At 42.3% G+C, this 21,166-nt stretch overlaps 2 protein-coding genes across 7 annotated transcripts in view; both read right to left on the bottom strand.

Annotated features, from left to right (window-relative positions):
* The window catches only part of anks1b (ankyrin repeat and sterile alpha motif domain containing 1B), a 166,214-nt gene extending 164,550 nt beyond the window's left edge, over nucleotides 1-1,664 (bottom strand). For 3 of the 5 annotated variants that reach the window (XM_026362155.1, XM_026362153.1, XM_026362152.1), the window contains exon 1: nucleotides 1,053-1,663. In XM_026362155.1, the coding sequence (XP_026217940.1) occupies nucleotides 1,053-1,183 (131 nt within the window). In that variant the 5' untranslated portion in view covers nucleotides 1,184-1,663. Of the gene's footprint in view, nucleotides 1-1,052 lie in introns of all 5 variants that reach the window. The other 2 variants (XM_026362154.1, XM_026362157.1) reach the window with 1 other exon arrangement.
* Nucleotides 1,665-5,060: 3,396 nt separating this feature from the next.
* Nucleotides 5,061-21,166, bottom strand: part of uhrf1bp1l (UHRF1 binding protein 1-like) — a 28,107-nt gene continuing 12,001 nt past the window's right edge. The window contains exons 5-23 of one of the 2 annotated variants that reach the window (XM_026361664.1): nucleotides 20,067-20,256; nucleotides 19,827-19,967; nucleotides 19,236-19,403; nucleotides 18,401-18,581; nucleotides 18,220-18,303; nucleotides 17,757-17,918; nucleotides 17,199-17,314; nucleotides 16,951-17,092; nucleotides 15,972-16,165; nucleotides 15,139-15,888; nucleotides 14,346-15,031; nucleotides 12,605-12,753; nucleotides 12,232-12,389; nucleotides 11,904-12,054; nucleotides 11,196-11,237; nucleotides 8,917-9,164; nucleotides 8,394-8,502; nucleotides 8,073-8,230; nucleotides 5,061-6,692 (exon numbers count right to left, since the gene is read on the bottom strand). In XM_026361664.1, the coding sequence (XP_026217449.1) occupies nucleotides 6,561-6,692; nucleotides 8,073-8,230; nucleotides 8,394-8,502; nucleotides 8,917-9,164; nucleotides 11,196-11,237; nucleotides 11,904-12,054; nucleotides 12,232-12,389; nucleotides 12,605-12,753; nucleotides 14,346-15,031; nucleotides 15,139-15,888; nucleotides 15,972-16,165; nucleotides 16,951-17,092; nucleotides 17,199-17,314; nucleotides 17,757-17,918; nucleotides 18,220-18,303; nucleotides 18,401-18,581; nucleotides 19,236-19,403; nucleotides 19,827-19,967; nucleotides 20,067-20,256 (3,961 nt within the window). In that variant the 3' untranslated portion in view covers nucleotides 5,061-6,560. The remainder of the gene's footprint in view (nucleotides 6,693-8,072; nucleotides 8,231-8,393; nucleotides 8,503-8,916; nucleotides 9,165-11,195; nucleotides 11,238-11,903; nucleotides 12,055-12,231; nucleotides 12,390-12,604; nucleotides 12,754-14,345; nucleotides 15,032-15,138; nucleotides 15,889-15,971; nucleotides 16,166-16,950; nucleotides 17,093-17,198; nucleotides 17,315-17,756; nucleotides 17,919-18,219; nucleotides 18,304-18,400; nucleotides 18,582-19,235; nucleotides 19,404-19,826; nucleotides 19,968-20,066; nucleotides 20,257-21,166) is intronic. The other variant, XM_026361665.1, reaches the window with a different exon arrangement.

A 21,166-nucleotide genomic window follows, 5' to 3' on the forward strand; every position in this document is an offset into this window, starting at 1 on the left:
TGTTCTCGCAGTCACATTAAAGCTTTTGTGGTTTGAGACTGGAGAGAAAAGGAGACTGGGAGCAGTAAGTAATCTTTACAAATCTGTGATTTCTAATGTTTGTTATTCTTTTAAAGAAAGTATAACATTCATTAGATTGGTATTTACTGCTTCATGCATCACCCACGATAAGGTAAAATCTAAAGAACAAGGTGCCACCTGTTAAACTAAAGACACATCTTGCTCTCAAAGGATTTTTACAATCAAGAAACAGAAGCAGCCTGCAGCTAAATCCATGTTACCTATATCAGGAAATCCATCTTTTGTTTATTTATTTTTTGTCTGGGCATCCTGCATGTCCGGCCTTTGCAGCATCATGCAAAGTCACTATTATAACATGAAATATTATTAACAAAAATATGTGAAAGATACCGATTGGTTGAAGAAATCAGCATCACGACAGCTGTCAGTCAGTCAGTCAGAGTCGTGGAGCTGAAGGTACTATCTGTTCCTTTGTGCTCAGCCTGCAGTGTCTCCATCAACACTCTAATCAATAGAGGCACCAGGAGAGAGCAGGGAAGGACCAACATTTATAATTTATATCGTCTAATATTGATAAAAAGCTGTCTGCACAACGTCTTACACTGTGTCCGCTCGTCCTGTCCTGCTGTATTTTCTATCTACTTTACAGTAAAGTCCACTTTGCTCCACAAAACTCTCTAGTATCTCTGTATAACAGACTTTCTCTTCCTCACCTCCTGACATGCAGCATGTAACAGTCATGCTCAAAGCTTTTAAAACACCTCCTTTAATCAGGTTTGACCTCAGGGACTCCATATGGAAAGATTGTGCTGCTGATACAGTGCTGACTATATATTGGACTGTCTGCTGCAGCTGGGGAGGGTGAAGCTTTGACTGGAGCAGTGGTTTCTTGGCTCATTTCTGGTGCAACGACCTATAATGAAGCTAAATTATCCGTAATTTTGCAGCATGGGAACCCCCGCAGGAATCCCCACAGCTCCCAGGACGCTGTGAGGGATGGGGATGGGAAGAAGAGGAGAGCGGCTTCTTACCTCAGTAGACTGGGCAGAGGGATGGAGCCGGAGCCTGACCCCAGTATCCCCTTTTTCCCGCTTAACAGTTTCTCCACAAGGGCGACATTCCCGGTCCGGGCGGCTTCCAGCAGCTCCTGCTCCTTCCCCATCCCGGACACAAGTTTGCAACGACGGGGAGATAAAAACCCAACAAATCTCCCATAAATCCGTGCTGGCGTCCTCCGCTCCGACCTCTTCCTTCACTGTCTGCTGTGGGAAAGCATCAGGAAGAATCGCTGTCAGCCTCCAGCTGCAGCCGCACGGTGATCTAGGTGTTGCTGATGCTGCAGAGCAGGTCTGACGCGCACGGCTCGCCCCGGAGCCTTATAACCTCAGTGCATGGCACCACGGCTCCGTGCGCTCCTCTATTAGTCCGCTTACGTGTGCGGCTCCCCGGTGTGAGCCCCGTGCAAACAAGCGCAGCGGGGGAACCGGAGGCTACAAAAGCGAAGAGTAAAACCAGTTGAAAGAAGAAACTAACTCCTTCTTTGTCCGGACTCAGGCTCCAGCCGGTTCCGAGGTTTCCTGCAGGTGACAGGCGGGAGGTGAAGCCCTGTGCGCCTCCACAAAGAGCTCTCCAGACCCGCTGTGGTCACCAACTCCGTGGCCCGGCGCCTCATCCGTGTCGCCGGAGACTCAGGTGTGAAGCTGCTCGGGGTCCAACTGCGCACTTCCGGTTTGGCCTTTAGAAATAAAACGCGCAGCTGGAGGAAACGCGTGAATGGCAGCAAAACACAGCAGATGAGCAAATGTGGAGTATTACATTCGATTTAAAACATGCATCCTGGCACAGACACACAGGTAAAAGGCACCAAATGAGGGCACTTGCGGTCTCTTTGTGTCACCATGTCTCTGCTTTATTTGTTTGTGTCTTTGTGGTATTTTTTAAATTAAATAATTAATCTTTGTGGTGCATCTGAGAGATGATCTACATCAACAGTGGCAAAAGCATTTAGCCTTAATCAAGCATCTTCTGATTTCATTTGTCATTTGTCTGTGGATCCAGCTCTATAACATCATCCTCGACGACTTTTATTTTGAAACCACTCCTGCCCGTCTTCCTGTGTTATTGGCTTTCTTTTCATTCACAGACTTATTGTATTGTACAGTCTGGGCGTGGATGACGATGCTACCACCCCAACAGGAGGCGATGCCTTTGTTGGGGTCTTTAAAAAGTCTCACTCACCAGCTGTGCCAGTTGTTTCCTCTTTTAGACCAGAAATGTGCACATGCGCACTCCTCCTCCACGCTGGAGGCTCCTGCCCCGCTGCAGCTGAATGGTTTTGGAAACAGATGAGATCCTAAAATAGTGTGCTGGTCATGTCAGAGCAGGGTTTGTGTGATTTTAATGTGCTCTCATTTGTCCACTGACAGCCTGGGAAACAGACACACCCCCTTCCCCTCCACTGCGCCCCCATTCTGCAGCTCGGTGCATGCTGGGACCTGTCTGATGGACTCTCTGCTGCTTAATTGGCTTTTGTTTAGATGAGCTTCAGCTTCAGCTGCATACACCCTGCACAGAGAAATGTTTTTATTAAGTATATGAAATGCAAATGAAATAGTCTGTGAGCAGGTCAGTAGGGAGGCAGGCGATGAAGGGTGAGTCCTGGGGGAGAGAATAAGAGGATCTTGCAGGTGTTAATCTTCAGGATCTTCCTTCATTGTTCATTTGTAGAGAAAAAAATATATTTTTGCTTGAAACTATCTTTAACAACAACTAATGAATTATCCAAACTACTGAGAGAATTATTCTAACGAGGCCACAGTGGATTAAAAGTCAACGTGGCTGCTCAACTTTTCCGAGCTGTAGTTTGAGAATAAAGAGAAAACTATTTTTAAAAATCAGATTTTCTTTAGTGTTTCACGTAGTTTTAGTAGGTAAGTAGTCGTATCAATATTCCATATATAGGTTAATTTTATTTAACAGGTGTTTCACTTAGTTACAGGATGTGTGTTCCTGCTTTCTCAGATATTTTAAGTGTGGAAGTGAATAAAGATTATTTAGCTGTTTCAGTCTCAGCATCCAGGTGTTGTACAGGCTGGTTCACTGTCCCATCTGACTGGGACACTTGACCAGAACAACCATTAATGTTATTAGTAACACCTGTGGTTTTCCTACAACTAGTAAAAGTGTCTGCCGACATAAAGGCCTGTTGTTCCACAGCTATAACGATGCACTCACTCGTTCTCCAGCTCACATGGCAGCAGTTCAGGCCTCTTTGGCTGCCGCTCATGTTTCCAGCTGTGGTTTATTTGGATTAAGTCACCAGTTGATATAAAATCAGGCAAAGCGAAGAGATTTCCGTGTGAAAACGAAGCAACAGGATACAACTCAACTTGAAACGACCACTTGGTTCAAGCAGGATCTCAGCATCATGGTCACGCCTCCTACGTGGTAGTGATTACATGATGCCCTTCAGTGCGAGATGTGGGCCTACCTCTGCTTCTGGAAGGATAAGCTGTTAGGGAGACAGAGATAGGGCTGTAACTACTATTGACCAAGCTCTTGATTAAATATTCCAGTAGTCAGCAAATGCTACCATCAGCTGGTGATGTTTACAGTGCTCCTCATTTTAGTTTAGCATGTTGGCACGTTTACATTCGCTAATTTGGCCCCATTAAGTATCATCATCAGGTAAATTCATCTGAGATATTTCTATTTTTAACCACCTTAAAGAGACCATTTTGGCTAAAAATGTTTAATTTACAATAACATGAAACAGGGAAAAGCAACTATTTAAAAGCAGTTTGTTATTTATTACTGCTTTGATGATTTTATGATACATATATGAATTCATTTTTCTGTTAAATGTCAAATATTAACAAGCTGTTGGAGCCCGACTGATAGATGCAGATCCTCCCACACACACACACACACACACACACACAGACACACACTCTTAATGCTTCTCTATGACTCACTGCTCCACTCCAGCCGTTAAATGTCATGACCATTTATGTGCACAAAGTCCAAACACTCTCCTGCAGCGGTTCAGTGCAGCTCATTTGAACTCCCAAAGAGGGTGCACTTACTTTTACAGCTATTCTTTTCTCCACTTATCAAACCTAAACATTACGTCTTATTAATTAGGGAACACTGAAGAAACAAGACACAGAAACTAGTGTGAATACAGAAAGTAGGGAACTTTGAAAGTCCAGAAAAGTCATGTGAGTAGTAACATACAGCTCTTTAGCAATTCCTTTTGTAAAGATAGAAATTGTAATTTAAGTTGGCAAGACGAGCACAACGTTGATCTTTGTGGCTGAATGGAATAGATCATGTCTGTAATTTTAAAAGCATGTAGAAATATAATCAAAATCTTATATCATGGGATTTCCCCATGAAGCTAATGAGGGGTTTGTATATTGTGGTGTGGCCTCATGAAGTCGTTTTTTGAATTTTCACAGCTCTCACAATACTTCTGTCATCAGCTGTTGTAGCTGAACTTCGCCAACTCGTTCCGCGGATGTTCCTCAGTACACCAGAGGTTTTCTCTCCAGTTCGTTCAACAAATACTTTACAGATAAGAAGAGTTATTTATTGTTTAAACAGTCAATCTCACAGGATACACCTGTCAGTTACACGTTCCAATACGCTGGAGCATTTTAAATCTGGGTCATCTGAAATGCTGAACTTTTGTCCTATATTCCTCTATTGATGTTAAACTTAGCTAAGACAAATCAATTGGTATCAGAGGGGACGGTGATGTGTGAAGTATAATTTTGGCGCTTACGTGACAATTTCTCTTTACCACTGAACTACTTAAACTCCAGGGATTCATCACATTGTCTGTGTACAAGTATCAGGCAGTACTACTGAATAGATGGAAAAAAAATGTTAAACATAAACGTGTCTTCCTGTGTAAAAGTGATGTAAATGAAAAATGGTCGAGAAATAAGTAAAGAAGTGTGTTCAATGTCTTGTTTAGGAAAAAAGAAAGATCGAGAACACCAAAAAACTAGAAAGTTCAAACTTTTAAATTGGATTTCCTTTTTTTATTTCAGCAGCTTTAACAGACAAAATACATCTTACTTTTTGTGTCTTCTACTTCCTCCACATTTTCAGAGGGTGGGATGAAGAGATGTGATGAATGGAAGTCTCTCCATCAAACAAAGGTTTTCACACACAATCATGTAAGTTTATTCTCACCGACAGTTCCTTCGTGCATTGAACTAAGTGTGTTTATTGTCTTCTACAGAAACCAGAACAACCTATTGTAAAGACGGGAACTAAACAGCAGCTGTCTGTTGCATATTAGACTGATGGCTGCACCAAATCTATTGTTGCTTTGAGTGTTTCGAGGCCTCGAACTGTCCCGTGGTATTTTGTGCTGTTTCATTGATTTTTGTCATTTTTAACATCTACTAATACATTTCTCCTGCAGTCATCACTCAGGCATTTAGTACGGGACAGCAGCAGAAACTGTCGATGCTTGTCCGTGAAAACAATTACACATGAACGATTTTAAATTTACATAAAAACACTAACAAATACATGTAGTCAGGCAGCTTTAATGTGCCTTTATTTTCCTCCTTCTCCTTTTTAGAAGGTAGCATACATAAATTAGGTTGCTAAATTGCTTTCTCTACTCGTCGTCTCGACTCTTTTATTCTCTCACAGTTGTGTTGTATTTACAGTGCCCCATTTTAAAAGTGCTGCACATGTTAAGTAGCTATTTACATATAGAAAAATAGGAAGGGGAGGAAGGGGGGTTATAGAGTGTGGTGCATGTTGCTGCCAAAGCTGTGGATTCATCCTCTGCTTGTTATGAAATGCTTGTTCTGGCTGAGAGACACACAAAAAAAACACACGTTCAACTGAGACACCACATAACCATTCAAAGCTCTGTAGAAAATATTTGTGTTCACATTCTTATACAATATACACTAAAGTCTTGTCCCTCCAAATATGAAAGCACTAAATTACAAGTTTAATTTCAGTCCAGTGCAAAATAAGTCATTTTTGAGACATTCCTCTGAAGATATGACATTCAGGGTTCCTTCATACCTACAGGTTTGATTAATCCTCTAAGATTATTCAGTTTGTTTAACTTAAACAACAGGGGCATGGTGGGAAGTGTTTTCTGTAGGCACAAACCCAGATATAGACCATTCCTTTCTTTCTTTCTCACACAACACACACAGTCCCACTTAATGTCATCTCTCCCTTTTGAACTCTCTCCAAATGTACTGAGCCTCCACAGTCCAAAGTGGAGAACATAAAACAGACCAAAAGCGTGTAAAAGAGTATAATTTTGAGTCCTCACACAGACTCGGCTTTGCTTTATAAAGGAATTATTTTGAAGTCTAAGTCATATATTGGCTCACTCGACAAATTAGCATGTTAAGGGAGCCACTGCAGAAAGAAATCCCTCATTTTCTTTGCTTGTTGATGTTGCCTTGAATTGCTGCCCATCAGTGTTGGTCCTTATCGAAGCAGACCAGTGAGGGCTGAATGACTGGCAGGGAGTGAAGACAAAGTCGGGTCTAGCTGCTGGTGCTGACTTTGAGGTTCTTCATTCTGTGCAGCAGTGAATCCTTCTCCATCTGAGCCTCAGCTAACGCCATCTTGGCTCGGGACAGCTCCACCTTCAAACATTCATTCTCCTCTATCAGCATCTGGAAGTAAGGAGTCACATTGAGGAGACAGTGAGAACTTTTGCCTCAGTTTAACAAAGTCTGACTTTTAAGTATTTCAGTCATGTGGTAACGACAAACTCTCCTTCATGACATCAGAGTTGGATTTAATGTTTGTGTACTTTTACTGCTCTCCAAGAGGCCTTTAAGCTTAATATACAGCAATAACAAACTATTAGGATACATATTTTTCTTTTTAAATACCAGAATATACTGGACAGCGATCCAGAACTGAAAAGGGAAGGCCATCTTACAGACACTGATCGGAGTAGAAAACCAACACTGACTGATCATTCGCTCACATTTGTTCATTTCACAATTAGCATGATAAGAAATCACATTATTTTTTTGTTAGACCTATTCTCATGTCTTCTGTTTCAATCATGATGGAGCGATCATGCCTGTGGTAAAAATTTAGGCAAGTTTAATTAGCTCAAGACGGATAATAACCCGAGACTGCAGAGCCCCTGGGCACATTCAAATCAGCAGTGTGGGAACATTTTGGTTTTCCAGTGGATAACAGGGTTGACAGACAAAACACACACAGCCGTTCCTTATTGTTCCAAACAGTTGTCGATTAATTAAAACCTGAACTTCTTTTCTCCTTCTTTCTATTTCAGCGCTCCCAAAAAAGCATTTTTTGTTTCTCCACTGAGTAATTTCTGTCTGTATTATATACAATAGTGTATGTACACCAGGACCTTATCCTAACCAATGGTTTAGCATAAAGTGTGTCATATGTTGTGCCGACTGTAAAGCTCTTGGGGATAAATAGGTTATTTTCAGCCATATAAATAAAATCAGGACGCTCGAACATAGAATGCGTACAAAAAGAGACACTGAATCCTCAAAATGAAAATGTTCACTCCACTAATAAATTAATAATTGAACTGAGGTGCTGTCCTGCTCGTGAACACAATCTCCCCCTTTGCTTGAAGTAACTACTTTCCTTTGCTTAAACCTTAACGGTAACTGTGAATGCAGCAGGTCAGAAAACACTCATTCTTTTCCTTTTCACAGGAAATTAAAAACATCCTGTTATCCTTTGTTATTTAGAATGGAGGCTTGTTAGTCCTAAACGGCGTTATGCAACTGTTCACTGTCAATGTTTCTGCTGAAAATGTAATACTTTTGCATAAATATCACTCCCACTGTTAATGAATGAAAGCCAAACAAGAAGCTGAAATAGCTTGGCAAAACAAAATCTGGCACTACACCTTTTAAAATCAGCCTCCAGTACAATCACTCAGTCCTTCTTGTTCAGCAGTTTGCCTTTGCAGGAGGAAAGAGGTTTGTGCGTACATGCATTTCACTAAACCATATACATGTACTCTCACAGTGTTCTGTGGTTGAGCATCTCACCTTTTCCCTGCTAGATGGAGGAGGGCTGGTGGGTGGGGCTTCGGTTTGCACTGCCTTTGATACAGTGCAGACGCTGCCCACAGCCTCAGGAACCGGGCTCAGTGAATTGTCTATCAACGCGCCTTCTTTTCTGGGTTTGGCCTCCGCTACTCGGTCCACTGAGGAGGAAGAGACAACAGAAGGGAATTTGGAGGTGTGGATGTACTGAGTGTGGACTTAAAAGCATTTAATAGGTTACATAACTGCGGTGAATCAGTGCTGAAATGGAGGTGGACATATCTTGCTGATAAGAATGAGTGTGTATATATGTGTGTGTGTCACCTCCTATAGAGAAGGAGCCGTCATCCCTCCTGTGTATGATGAGACTGTCCACATGAAGCATGATCGGCGAGGGCTCGGAGTCAGAGGAATTGTCACGGGGACCGTCATCCTGAAAGATGCACAGCGCACGTTGAGTGTATGAGTACAAGCTTTGATATGTGTGAAGACATGACTGAGAGAGAGTATCCACATCAGTTCCAGAGCAAATAATAGAAAGAGGGGGCTTTCTATGTCATAAAACATTCAGTTCAAACCCAAATTCCAATTAGGCCGTGGTTGAAATTGTTTAACTTGGTTATAGGAGCTGCTCTGCTGTATGGCAGTGAGTTATGGGGTCTATTACAGCAATATGACTGGAAAATATATAACAAATATCCTAAAGAAGTGTTGCAGGAATAAAGTAGTTCAACAATATCCTGCAGGTAAAAGAAGGAAGGCAACAGCACAAACAGTGGCTGCTCTCACAAGTCAGTGTAATAAAATAATGTAACAAAGAAAATCGTGTCAAAGTCTGATTGAAAACCTTTAAGTTGATGTGTGTGTCCCTGATGCTGATCTCCATGGGCAGCACCAGCGATGCTGTGTCGTCTTCTAGGAAGTAGGCCAGGTTTCGCAGCGTGGACATCAGGAAGCTCGCTTCATATCCGTGGAGACGCAGTTGGAGGAAGCCGTTGTGCTCGGCCAGCGGGGAGTGGACGGCGGCACAGGGCCCGTTCTCCAGACGAGCTCGCACCCTTGGACAGTGGAGACTAGACCCAATCTCTCCACCAGCTGTGAATTAAGATACAGACACTGCAGTTAGCATTAGCTATAGGGTGTAGTTCATATATCAGATGATTGGACTTAAACACATTTACACATGACATTAAAATACACCCCATGTGGAACAAGAGTTATTCATTATTTCTAATAATTTTGTCGTTGTTGCGTTTTGTTAAATATTTTTTTACTCTAAAAAAGGGTGCATGTTAAGGCCTAGTGTAAACAAAGGCTATGAACAAAAAGGGAAAGCTACAGATAAGCAGTGGGAGACAAAGTTGGAGACAAAGGAAAAGCAGAGTGAGCTGGAAAAAGAAAAGCAGGTTCTTTATCACAGAACATGTTTAATTGTTTCTGAGGACTGAGGATTAGAGGGTCTGTTAGAAACTCCCACCAAGTCTTCACAACTGAATGATTTTTTTCTTCCCTTTATGAAAAAGACAGACGACAAAACTAAGCTCCTAGGTGCTAAAAGCTGTGGAAGTGTTTCACCCCTGAATGACCTGCGTTTGACTCTCAGTACCGCAAAATGTGAGACGACTCCTGTTTACTAAAGTGGTAGAGAGGGTGAAAAGTGAGGGAAGAAAGAAAGAAGACAAACGTGGTGATGCAAGTCGAGGTTGAGAGATGTTAAACCCAAGGGGAAGGTAATTAAAACCCTCTTGTTGCACAGTATTTAGTGCTGTATACACAAATAGTAATTCAGCTGGCAACTGTACAATTACAGGCACAAGTTTGCAACAAGCAAGAGACACGACAAGTAGCCAAAAAAAAAAAAAAAAACACTCAGGCATGAAAATGGCCACTTGAAGCAAATCTGCGTCACATCCCTCTAATATCTTCTCTGAAGAAAAATCAGGAGAGGGTTAATACCACAGAGCAAAAACATTGACAAGCACGCAGTACACTCATACAATGGTGTCAGCTATTCTCAGATAAAATGACATATTCTCTCTCTCAATCCTGGATGACTGGGGGTCGAGGCAAATGTAGGAAAAGAGAGGGGGAGAAAAAGAAAAGAGATGGGAGTGGGTGAGGAGAGAGGGAAGGAGCCAGCAGCCGAGGACTGAGTGACTGTGATAAGATACAGAGGAGAGAGAAAAGATGGCCTTGGGAGGGTGAGATGAAGGGAAAGAAAGGAGGAGAGGGAGGGTATTAAATGACAGAGGATTAGTAAGAAGATGGAGGAGGAGCTGGAGGGAAGACTGCAAAGGAAAGGTGTAGAAAAAGAGATAGAAGTAAGGGGAGGGGAGGCTCTTGTGAGATAGGAGGAGGAGGAGGAGGAGGAGGAGAGGTAGCGAGGGGTAACGCTGGTGTTTCTCTCATTGCCTGAATCACTGGAGTGAAACTGCAAAGTCTGCTGCAGTGGAGAGATGAGGAAGGTGGGGAGAAAAGAGGGAGAGACAGAGAGAGACGGTAGATTAGGCAGAAAAGATAAGAAGAAGATTGGGGGTTAAAACAGTCGGCACAAATAACGCACACACACACAAAGTTGGTGGGCCTAATGTTGCAAATAATGGGTCCACTTACTCCATCACTGTCAAATTTACTCACTCTTAAGAGGAACATGCTCACTGACACACACAAACACACTTGTCTTTCTATGTTATTGAGGACACTCATTGACATAATGCATCCCCTTGCCCTTTCCCATCACAACTAAACCTAAACCTACATCTAACCTCAAGTCTCAAACTGCCTTTGGAAGCTGTTAGGACCTACAGAAGTGTCCTTACTTCCCCAAAATCTCCTCACTCTGTGTTTTTTGGTTCTCACTATGTAGCAAGTACAAGAACACACTCTTCATGCAACCACTTGCATTGCAACACACTACATGTATGAGCATCTGCAGTGCATGCTCTCGAGCACATGTCCTGAAATCTGAAAATGAGATCTGACAGAAGACAAACTAGAGGAAAACACACATGAGTACATACAGTTTATTGCATATACACATACACGCGCACTCACAGGTGTAAGGAGACACGCTGAGGCAAGCATGCATGTTAAGTTACAGATGGTGAATTAACACACAGCAGTTACCTTGGCTGCTTTGAGCAGGTATTGGTACTGAACACACCATACCTGTGGGGAGTCATGGCAGGGTAAATAAAAAGGAGGTGGGTGATTGGCTTGATTAAAGTGTAGATGCATGTGTGTGTCTTTACACAAGAAATAACCCTATTCTAGGAGATTTAGACTCAGAAAACAATGAAAAATGCAGATTACAATATCAAAATCACAATGTTTTGGCCAAAAAACAGCAAAACCATCTACCAGATTTCTGCCTTTGTCGACCACTGCAGCTGTCTATGCTGCATTAAAATTTTAACAATGAAAATACAATGTTAGGAGGGGTTGGTTACAAAGCATCCTTGTGATTTAAAATCAACACCAGAGCTTTGAGCCTGTTTGTTCTTCATACGTGTAGTCTGTGTAAAATATATATAAAAACAAATACACCGAAGAGATAATTCTTACTTCTTAATGGTTGTTTTCTGGATGAATTTTAACAGACTGGAAGAGGCCATCCTTGTTTCTCTCTGTCCATCTATTATTATATTAAATTCTAAAGCTACAGTGAGATAATATTTGTTTCAGGTTACAGTTTCACACATACCACTAAATATAAGTCCTAGTGGCTGTTAAAAGTTCAAGTGTATGTTTTAGTACAGTGCATCAAAGAGAAAAACAGGCTACAGGTTTCATACTCCGTCATTGTGAAAAATATAACATGCATGTACTCCTTACCCAAGCTGCGGTTGCTGAGATACTGTCTAAGGCTGACGTTTCCTAGCTGGCTGGGTGTGACCTGACCCACCTCCAGAGCCACAGCTGTACTCTCGCCCACTAGCTCCATGCCCACGCTCACAGACCGCACCTTCAACACCAGCACTGATACCTGCAGGATGAGAGGAGAGGAACTAAATTGGTATATTTACAGTAGGTTTACACAGTTTCTGACCTCACCGTTAGTATACAATTCTGTTAAATAGAACTAATGTGCTGTCATCGCATTATGTGAAAAAACATGGCTGCTCCACAACATCTCATGAGACAAAGTTTTTGGGGATTTTACTATATCTTTGGTGGGCTCATCGATGCTCTGGGATGTGGCACTGACAGTGTCGGGGGAAATGCCTCCCTCCTGCTCCTGACTAGTCACAGCCTCGGTGGCATTCTCTGTGGCGCTCTGTTCACCCATGGCATCTTTGAAGCCTGAGATGGACACATCATCTGCACATGAAGACATCAACACATGAGCCACACACAGACACAGAGCCTGCACATTAGCAGCTAGTCAGCACAACGCTGCCACCTTCTGATTAAAACAGCTGGCTGCAGGTATGTGTATTCTGCTCCATGTAAATACATTTGCTTTTGTTTTATTGAAATCATGAGGAAGACGTGATAAAATAAAGGACACAAGATAATACATATACAATATATACCTCTCTCCAGGAGGCTGTACGTGTCTCCGTCTTCCATCAGATAGCTGTCAATGGAGATGTTGTCTAATGACTGCAGGGACGGACTCTTCTTCATGTTTTTATAGGATACTGAGAAACTGGACTGGGAGCGATCCCGCATCAAACGACCACTACAACACACAGAGACATGAAGACGCCTTAGTCAAAATAATTATTTTATCAGTTTCAGTCTGATCTTTCTAAGAAACACTAACAATGAATTTTATTGATTTTAAATAATTCCTATGTGTGTCTGATTGATTAAAAGAGACGTTGAGTGACTGTTGATCTATACTTACATGAAGAGAAAAAGAAAAAAAACAGGCCTACTGCTTTTACTTCACCACATCTGATAGGAATTTAGTTCTCATGTTGATACTGAGCAGAGACTGCTGTGCTCAGAGAGCTGACAGAGCTTACTCGACAAGTCATGAATTAAATATTGTTTCATTCCTTTGTGTGGGGCTGTCTAAGGTCACATAAGAACCAAGTGTGTTATCCAAAGAAGAGCCAGAAACGATCTAAAAGGAAAATCACGACTAACAAAATCAAAGAGACTCCCAAAAGACTGAGAACACAAGGCTGAAAAAAAGACCTGTCACAAACAAGAAGCGCACCGTTTCATTTGTAGCATCACCACGAGTCAACAGGTAGACAACAAGCACAAATAAAGGACTCATTTAACACATAGAGACATCCCAGTGTGTCATGCATACATGCAAATGCATGCCCACAAGGGATTCACATACAGACATCTGCATTATTTGTATTCATCCAACAATCACAAGAACACACAAACTCATTAACACAGCTAGTCACAGATCCAGTGCCTTACATGTTGGACATGGAATAAAGGGAGGTGGATCTGCTGGAGTTTGAGGAGCTGAGGAGATCAGAAACCACAGACAAACTTCCTTTCCTTGATAGAGAGAGAGCACACACACACATACCTTGCATAGGTCAAAGCAAAGGTCAAGAGGCAGAAAAGGAAGTGAAGTTAAGAAATGACAACAAAATGACGTGCTGACAGACTGTAGATGAAAAACACACAGAATGACATGGCAGCTTGAGGGCAGCCAACAATCAAAATGTCAGAGACAAGTGAAGTCAGAGGACTGAACGCTCATACTGCAAACACTCATGAGAGAATGCAACACACAGCTCTTGTGTTCAGAAACAGATTAAATTAGAGAGAGGGAAAGACTCAGTATGAGTGAAAACTCTGTGTATTCATAATCCACAGTGAAACAAAGACATATGTTGTCTGGTTTTGTAATGTAGTAATCAGAAAACTGTGCAACACTTTGATGTGTTGATTATTTTTTAGCTAAACATATTAAATGTTTAGTCTATACAAAGCAAATGGAGGACAAAATGCCAAGTAGAGTTGATTAGTCACTGAATCATACTAAAGAACAACAGTTTTAATTGTTTCAGTCCTTTAGTTAAGCAAAAACATTAAATATTTGCTGTAAAAATTTGCTTGCTTAACTCAGGGGGCCACTAGTAGGGTGACTTCATTTAACAGAAAATTTAAATCACCTTTGCAATTGTTTTATAGAAGAGAAATGCTTTTAACCTCTATGTCAGACCTCAAGAATAAAGAGTGTTTGTTTACAAAAAACTTTACAAGGCACATTTAAATCAGTATAGTTCGAACATATTTTAATTACAGTGACACTGTTTTCTAATTTTTAGCATTTTTGAGTGACAAACTGAATACCTGGATATTGACTGAGGCATCTTAGTAGCTGCAGCTTTGTCTTTGCTGCTCAGTCGGTCAAACAGAGGGTCACTCGGCTGGATTTTTGAGTCTAATCCAACTCCCATTTCGTCACCCGCAGCCAACCCATCCGCCACCACCTCGCCCCCTTCATCTGAACTCCACGTTCCAGCGTTCTTAGCTGAAGTCCTCTCCTCCAGGGAGGCTTTATGATTTAATTCAGGATTTTGAGTTGATGTGGAGGTGGGGATGAGCGGGACAGGACCTTGTGTAGCTCCACTCTCTGAGCCTTCACCACATAACAGCTGGTCTACTGTATACGGTCCCTTTGCTGCTCCCCTGTCAGACCCAGACACTTTATGCCCTTTCTCAGCCTTCTCCATCCCTTCACCTGCATCGCTCCCAGGCTCCAGAGTTCCTCGACTCTCTGAAGGGGAGAGCTCAGACACTAGTGGAGATCCTGAACCTTCGTGCTGGGGGACAGGCTTCAGGAGGAGTGACACCTCTGCACTTTTCAGCAAAAGGCCCAAGCAGACAGTGAATGGCTGGTGGTCTGCAGGACCCTGGGAAGCATTCTTGCGTTCTCTTTTGGAGCCCATCTGCTCCAGGTCCTGCTGTAGGGTCTGCTGCAGGGATTTGATGCTGTGCTGCAGATGCATCAGGAACACATATTGTCGATGGCTCACCTGCACATAGAAACATACACAAGGTGTAATTTAGAGAACAAAAGCCAATGGAAAGTTTATCTTCGTCCAATCTGTATTTCTGAAAAATAGGTTAACCACAAAGATACCTGTGCACTTAAAGGCTTCTGCACATGCACCAACACGTGTATGTCTGCATCTTTACTTGATGATGATGACAAAGAAGAGGAGGAAGACAGACTGTCCAAAGAGAGAGGTTTATGGAGTCCGTTACTGGGTGGCAGTAGTGCATCAATGCTATGAGATGTTGTTGGGGTACCATCAGTACTGTAATATTCCTTTAATAAACGTTTCCTCTGCAGGCGTGTCACAGTCTCTGTGGAAGTGCTTCTAGACAAACCTGACCCAGCAGCACTTCTCAACTTCTCCTGTAGCTGGACAAGCTTCGCTGGCTGACATGCCCAAACAGTGAGAGGGAAGGAGTCTACAAAGGGCTGCGGTCGGCCTTTACCTCCACGGGTGCCTTCATAGTCTACCCAGAACTGGGCAAAGTGCAGTGCCCAAAAGTCGGTGGCAGCAGGCATCTTGAGGGCATCGGTACCCATTGTTGGCACCACAAGGCCCCGGTAGATGTCGTGAAGCTTGGTGTCTTGTTCATGAGCATGACGCTGGAAGACAGGGTGGAGGAGGGGTACTGAGGAGGAGGAGCGAGGGAATGAAGAGAATGATGAAGAGAAGAAGGGCTCTTCTTCAAAGACCTGCAGCAGGGCCTCAAGGTCAGAGCGGGTGCAGTTTGCTGGGTGCCGGGTGTTACTGGCCACCATTTCTGAAGTCTGTACTGAGATGGAACGGGGCAGGTCAGGAGGACAGGATGTGTCCCGATCAGTAGGAATCACCAACTAATGAAGAGAAACCAAGAAATAGCCAGTAAGTATATCCACAGTGTCAATCTGAATAAAGTAAATCTGGTTGTTCCATTTACCTTCAGCATGAGGCCGTCAACCTTGATGTCAACATGCTCCTCTGGTTTCTGAGAGTCACTGAGCTTATAGATCTCCATAAACTGCTCCAGACTCTGTCTGAGGTCGAGGGCAAATAGGTTGATCCACACCAGGCTGCGTGGATCCAGAACCAGTTGCAAGGCGTTCAACTGGGCATATAGGTTTGGACATGGGACTGGAGGAGCAGAGGGAAGGAGAAAAGGTGGAAGAGACATAAACCGTATTACTCTTTCATCAGTCCAGCATACAACAGGAGATTATCTGTGTTCTCACTTGAGGAAATGGGGTCAATTTAGTCTTGGTGAGGGGTGGTCCCTGTGTTGTGTAAATTAACGCTGGCGCAGTAAAGCAACAGAAAACATGGTAAATATTTACCATGCTGTCTGGCCGACTGAAAGGGAACTCCCACTCACTTGCTGTGAATTTTCCGGACAGTTACTTGCTGTATTTACACGAGGGATCAATGATACATTACTCTGACTATATACTATGGAGCTGGTATGTTAATGTCCGCGCTGACTGACTCAGACATTCTCTTACTGGTAATGTCTAGAGAAATTTAAGCTTTCAGTGCATGTCTCAAAATTACAATAGTGTTGCGAAAGAATAATATTTGTTCCCACTTTCTTGTTAATGTTGTCAAAGATTTTTAAATTGGCAAAAATTCTGATGAGAGTCCTGACCTGACCTGAGAGTCAGTATAAAGCTTTCTAATAGAGTGAATTTGTGAGAACAGGCATTAATTAGGCGATCCCTCATTCAGAGTCCTTGACGTAATTCAGAAAATCAATGAACTCCAAGTCACAAAACAGTCAATGACGGCCCTATAGCGGAATGAGTGGGAGGAATAGATTCAAAACAAGAGGTGAGAGAAAGAGTCCCCGCCAGACAAGTCTAGTAATTAAACTAGGTTATACAGTAAGTAAATGGAGCTTGAATATTAACACAACAAAAGCTTACTGGGGTAGTCTTTTCCATCAGGAAAGTAGTACTCTGTGAACTCAACATGGATGGCTGGCATTTCTGGAGGGAGGTACAAGGACTTCTTATTACAGGAGATCATGGTTTTGGGGCTGGAGCGACGCTGATCTGCTGTAGACACCTGCAGCACAAAAAAGACTGAGTTAGTAGAGTGTAGTGTAGTACAAGTAATATGTGGTCTTGGTGATTTCATATAGGAACATTTAATCCAGTGTGTTTGTAGTGACCTGGTAAATGCTGAAGTCAGCCATCCTGAGAACAAACGAGCTGGACATGAGCTGGGTCTTGGGGGTTTGAGGGGGAGGAGGACTAAAGGAACTGCTTGAGGAGGTGTTTATCCTCCCTGGAGAGAAAGAGAGAGACGGAAGGGAAGATATAAATGAAAAAGAATATGGAGGCAGACAAACAGCGCGACCACTCAGTTCTCCAAAAAGAAACTGCTGTGCCTCACAAAAGGTGTGCATCACCGCACCAAGCTGTGCGCACACACCGTGGTACCTGGCTCTAGGCACCAGCAGCACTGGGCTGGAGGTTGTGTGTGTGGGCTCCACTGTAAGAGACCTTCATCTGCCTCCCTAAGCCCTACTCCTCCTTCTGTTCTCTCCTGACTTCCTAGAGGCCCATACACATCGTCCCTAAGGGACACTGGAGAACAGAAAACCCACAAGAATGCTGTGTTTGAACTAATATAACAAAAATGTACACCCAGAGAAAGTTGAGTTATACCATATATCGTATATATCACATTTGCTGTAGTAAATTATATGTCTATGTGTTTTGATTACCATGCTGTGGGGAGCCATGTGCAGGCGCTGAGCCTTGGTGGTCTCGAACTGCACTCTTCAACATCTCCACATTGGATCTGAACTCATCAAGCAGGTTCCGTGCCCAGCCCTCCCTGGTTTTGGTGGCTTCACTGTAGTGCATCCAGTGGGCACAACTGTCACCTGGTGGGGTCGAACAGTGGGAAAATGGAAACAGGTTAAATGAATGATAGAGGACAAAATGGATGTGACAAGAGATTTAGTCAGACTAAGGCAAAGTTCCCCATATTCAAATAAGGTGTAGGGAAATCATCTCAACTTCTTGAAAATCTGCACAGTACAGATCATGATATATTAATATAGCTGATGCTTTGACTGGAATAAAAAGAGATGATGGTGAGTTTATAGTGAGGAAACAGCAGGACACAGTAGGATACAATAACTTTATGATGAGGTAGTATTGCCCTACTTTCAGAATTTGTACCTGCTCTGTGGAAAGGATAGTAGTCCAGAGTGATGGAACTGAAGGAAAGTTGCATGGCTCCACCTACTATCCTCTTATTGACTGCTGCAACATGGAAGGAGAGACAGAAATCTGTCAAATGAAGGATATTGAGAAGTATGTGTATGTACACTGCAATGTACAGTATATGAAAACCTACTACCTTTGTCCTTAGCATGGATGTCGTCACAGATGTGCAGGTCAAGGTGTGTGATTTGGAGGTGGTGGGATGTCTCACATACATCATAAGCAGTGAACAGCTTGGCCATCGATGCATTCTGGTCAGCAGCGGTAGATGCTTGCTGAGTACGCACCTGCTGGGTTGAGGGTGTTGCCGATGACACCTGGTGAAAACAAATGCACCCGAAACAAAAAAGTGCAGATATCATGATTAGTGTTTTTGCTTTTGGTGTACTGTTGATGCTCAAAAGCAGTGTTTGTGTTTTTAAACTGTTGCTGAATCAAGTCTTGTAATCTTGTTGCTGTGATGAATTGGTGTTAGGTTTTTTATTTTGTTTCTACACATATATCTACAGCTTTCAAGATTCATTATGTAGTGCTCAATATTTCCAGCAGATGGCATGTCAGACCAAATTACAGAAAGCACCCACTACTGTACAGTAAAGTAATCTCCAACATAGGTGTGAATTTGAATAGGTGATGAATGTATGTAGGTATTTAAATAGTAAGAAAATAGTACAGTAGCATCAACACTCAGAGATGCTGTGGGCAGCTTATGGCATCAGCAGTGACAGAAGAACAAATAGAATTTCTATGGACACAAGGAATAACTATCAGACCATGACATCTCATCACAAGCTAGAATTAGAGTATGAACAGAGAAAGGGCGGGGGTACTGTTCAAAATGGGAAAAGAAAAGGGATAAATCTCTTTATACTGTATAGAGTGAGAATGAAGTTAATGTGAATGTACACAATATGCAATGTTCTCTGCATGTGACTAAAGTTGTCAAAGTAATTTAGGCTGTACATGTGCACCTGCTCGTCTGTGGCCATGCTCTTCCTCTGCTGAGCTGACTTCTCCATGGCCTCGCTGAGGGACTTTGCATACTGCACCATGGCTTTGAGCTGGGAGTCCGTTAGCACCCAGAGCAGGTCATCCAGGATCAGAATCAACTTGGAGGCCACCACATTACAGTCCTTAATCTATGTCAAGTAGAGCGGTTGGTATAAACATGTATTATGCAGATGGAAGTAACCCAAGAGGTCCCATTAATGTAATCTGACACAGTAAGTGTATGTGAAATAATAACTGCTTTATGCAGCAGTTACTGTAGAGCCTAAAGAAACAAACGGGCCTAATTACAATCGGAAACAAAAGCCTTTTGTGGACTTCATACTGCATTATATTAAATAGTCAGAGCAGACAGAGTAGCAATTTTTGTTTGAATAAAAGCCGTTTGATGAGTCGTCACTGCAGGCCCTGCAGCCTGTGAGGCCACACAGAGGGATTATTGCAATTAGTGAACAAGACGATGTTGCTTAGAGCAGTTTTGGTTTCACAACTGATCCTTGAAATATAATAAAATGAATGCCTGCATTTATAAAGGAAGTGTGTTTGTGTCTTACCCGTCTCTTGAGGGTGACTCGTATCTTTGACTGGTTGGTGATGAGGCGGATGGGAGCACTCAACATCTCATGCTCGGCACTCTGGATTGCGTCAGCCTCAATACGGATCATCTGCCAGCTTATCTCCTTAAATGTCAGGATCTATAACAAACAGTAAATAGAAAAGTGGGGCACATGCAAGACTAACTCTGACAATACAAAAAGCGAGTAGTATTTACCTACATATAAAAATATACAAACCTCTCCTCTCTGAGGGTCCTGGATACGAGTAAATCGCAGGTCACTGATGCTCCAGCTGGTGTTGACGCTGTAGACCTGCAGCTGGGAGAGCTCGAATGAGGCATTGAACGCCTTGGCACTGATCCTGATGACTATGGAGTTAATGGACAGGGACATCCCCTCCACCACCTTTTCAGCAAAGCCATATTCACTAGAAGGTGATAAATACTGCTTAGCAATGGGCAGGTCCAATCTATTAATACTAATCAGTGTTAGGAATTAGGGTTGGGATATCTACAGATATCAACAGCATTACAGTTTCAAATATGAACCATATCAGTCTGTGGAGATAAAATCTTTTCAGACCTCATCTCAATTTTGAGGTATAAACCAAAATCATATACCTCAGATTATCTAGAACACACAATCACATTTCTGCTCCCATTGTCTTTAAGATAATCTTTATTGATCACATATTCATGTCCTTAAACACAAGAGGCACAGAAGCAAAAAACATATAAAACTATAAAAGTAGACATTATAAACACCCACTATAAATTGATGGCATAAAAAAACTATAACATTATAAAAAATTGTTATATAATATTAGTAATTTAGGTAAATCATTTTAAATAATGACAGAAGCAGTCAATCTGGGAGACCAATTACATGGAAAATTTTTAAAAACAGCAGTAAAGCTGAGATCTACATCAGATTTTGGTTTAATTAAGCATTTGATTGACGAGCACCAACTTTTTTCCTCTGTTACTTTACAAATACGATTAGTTTTTTTTTTTTTTAAACCATTATCCATCTGCACGCCACTACAATAAAGTTCAAATCAAACATTCAAGATAGGAGCAAAGTCAAGCATGCATAGACACCTCTCTCTACCTTGTTTTGAGAGTTGAAGTAGACAGCTAAGAAATGTAAATGTAATACTCAGAACCACCTCCAGCCCTTTTATCTTTTAGCTTGATTAGTCATTGAGTAAAGCAGAAACAGGCCACACCTAGCCATGCAACTACTTGTTGGAACTAAAGGGCTGATGCCATACTTTCGTATAACCCCTTGAATTAAAGATGAAAGTTTTGACTGTGCTCATATCTTCAAATTGAATG

Source organism: Anabas testudineus, chromosome 23, assembly GCF_900324465.2.
Source record: "Anabas testudineus chromosome 23, fAnaTes1.2, whole genome shotgun sequence".
NCBI lineage: Eukaryota > Metazoa > Chordata > Actinopteri > Anabantiformes > Anabantidae > Anabas > Anabas testudineus.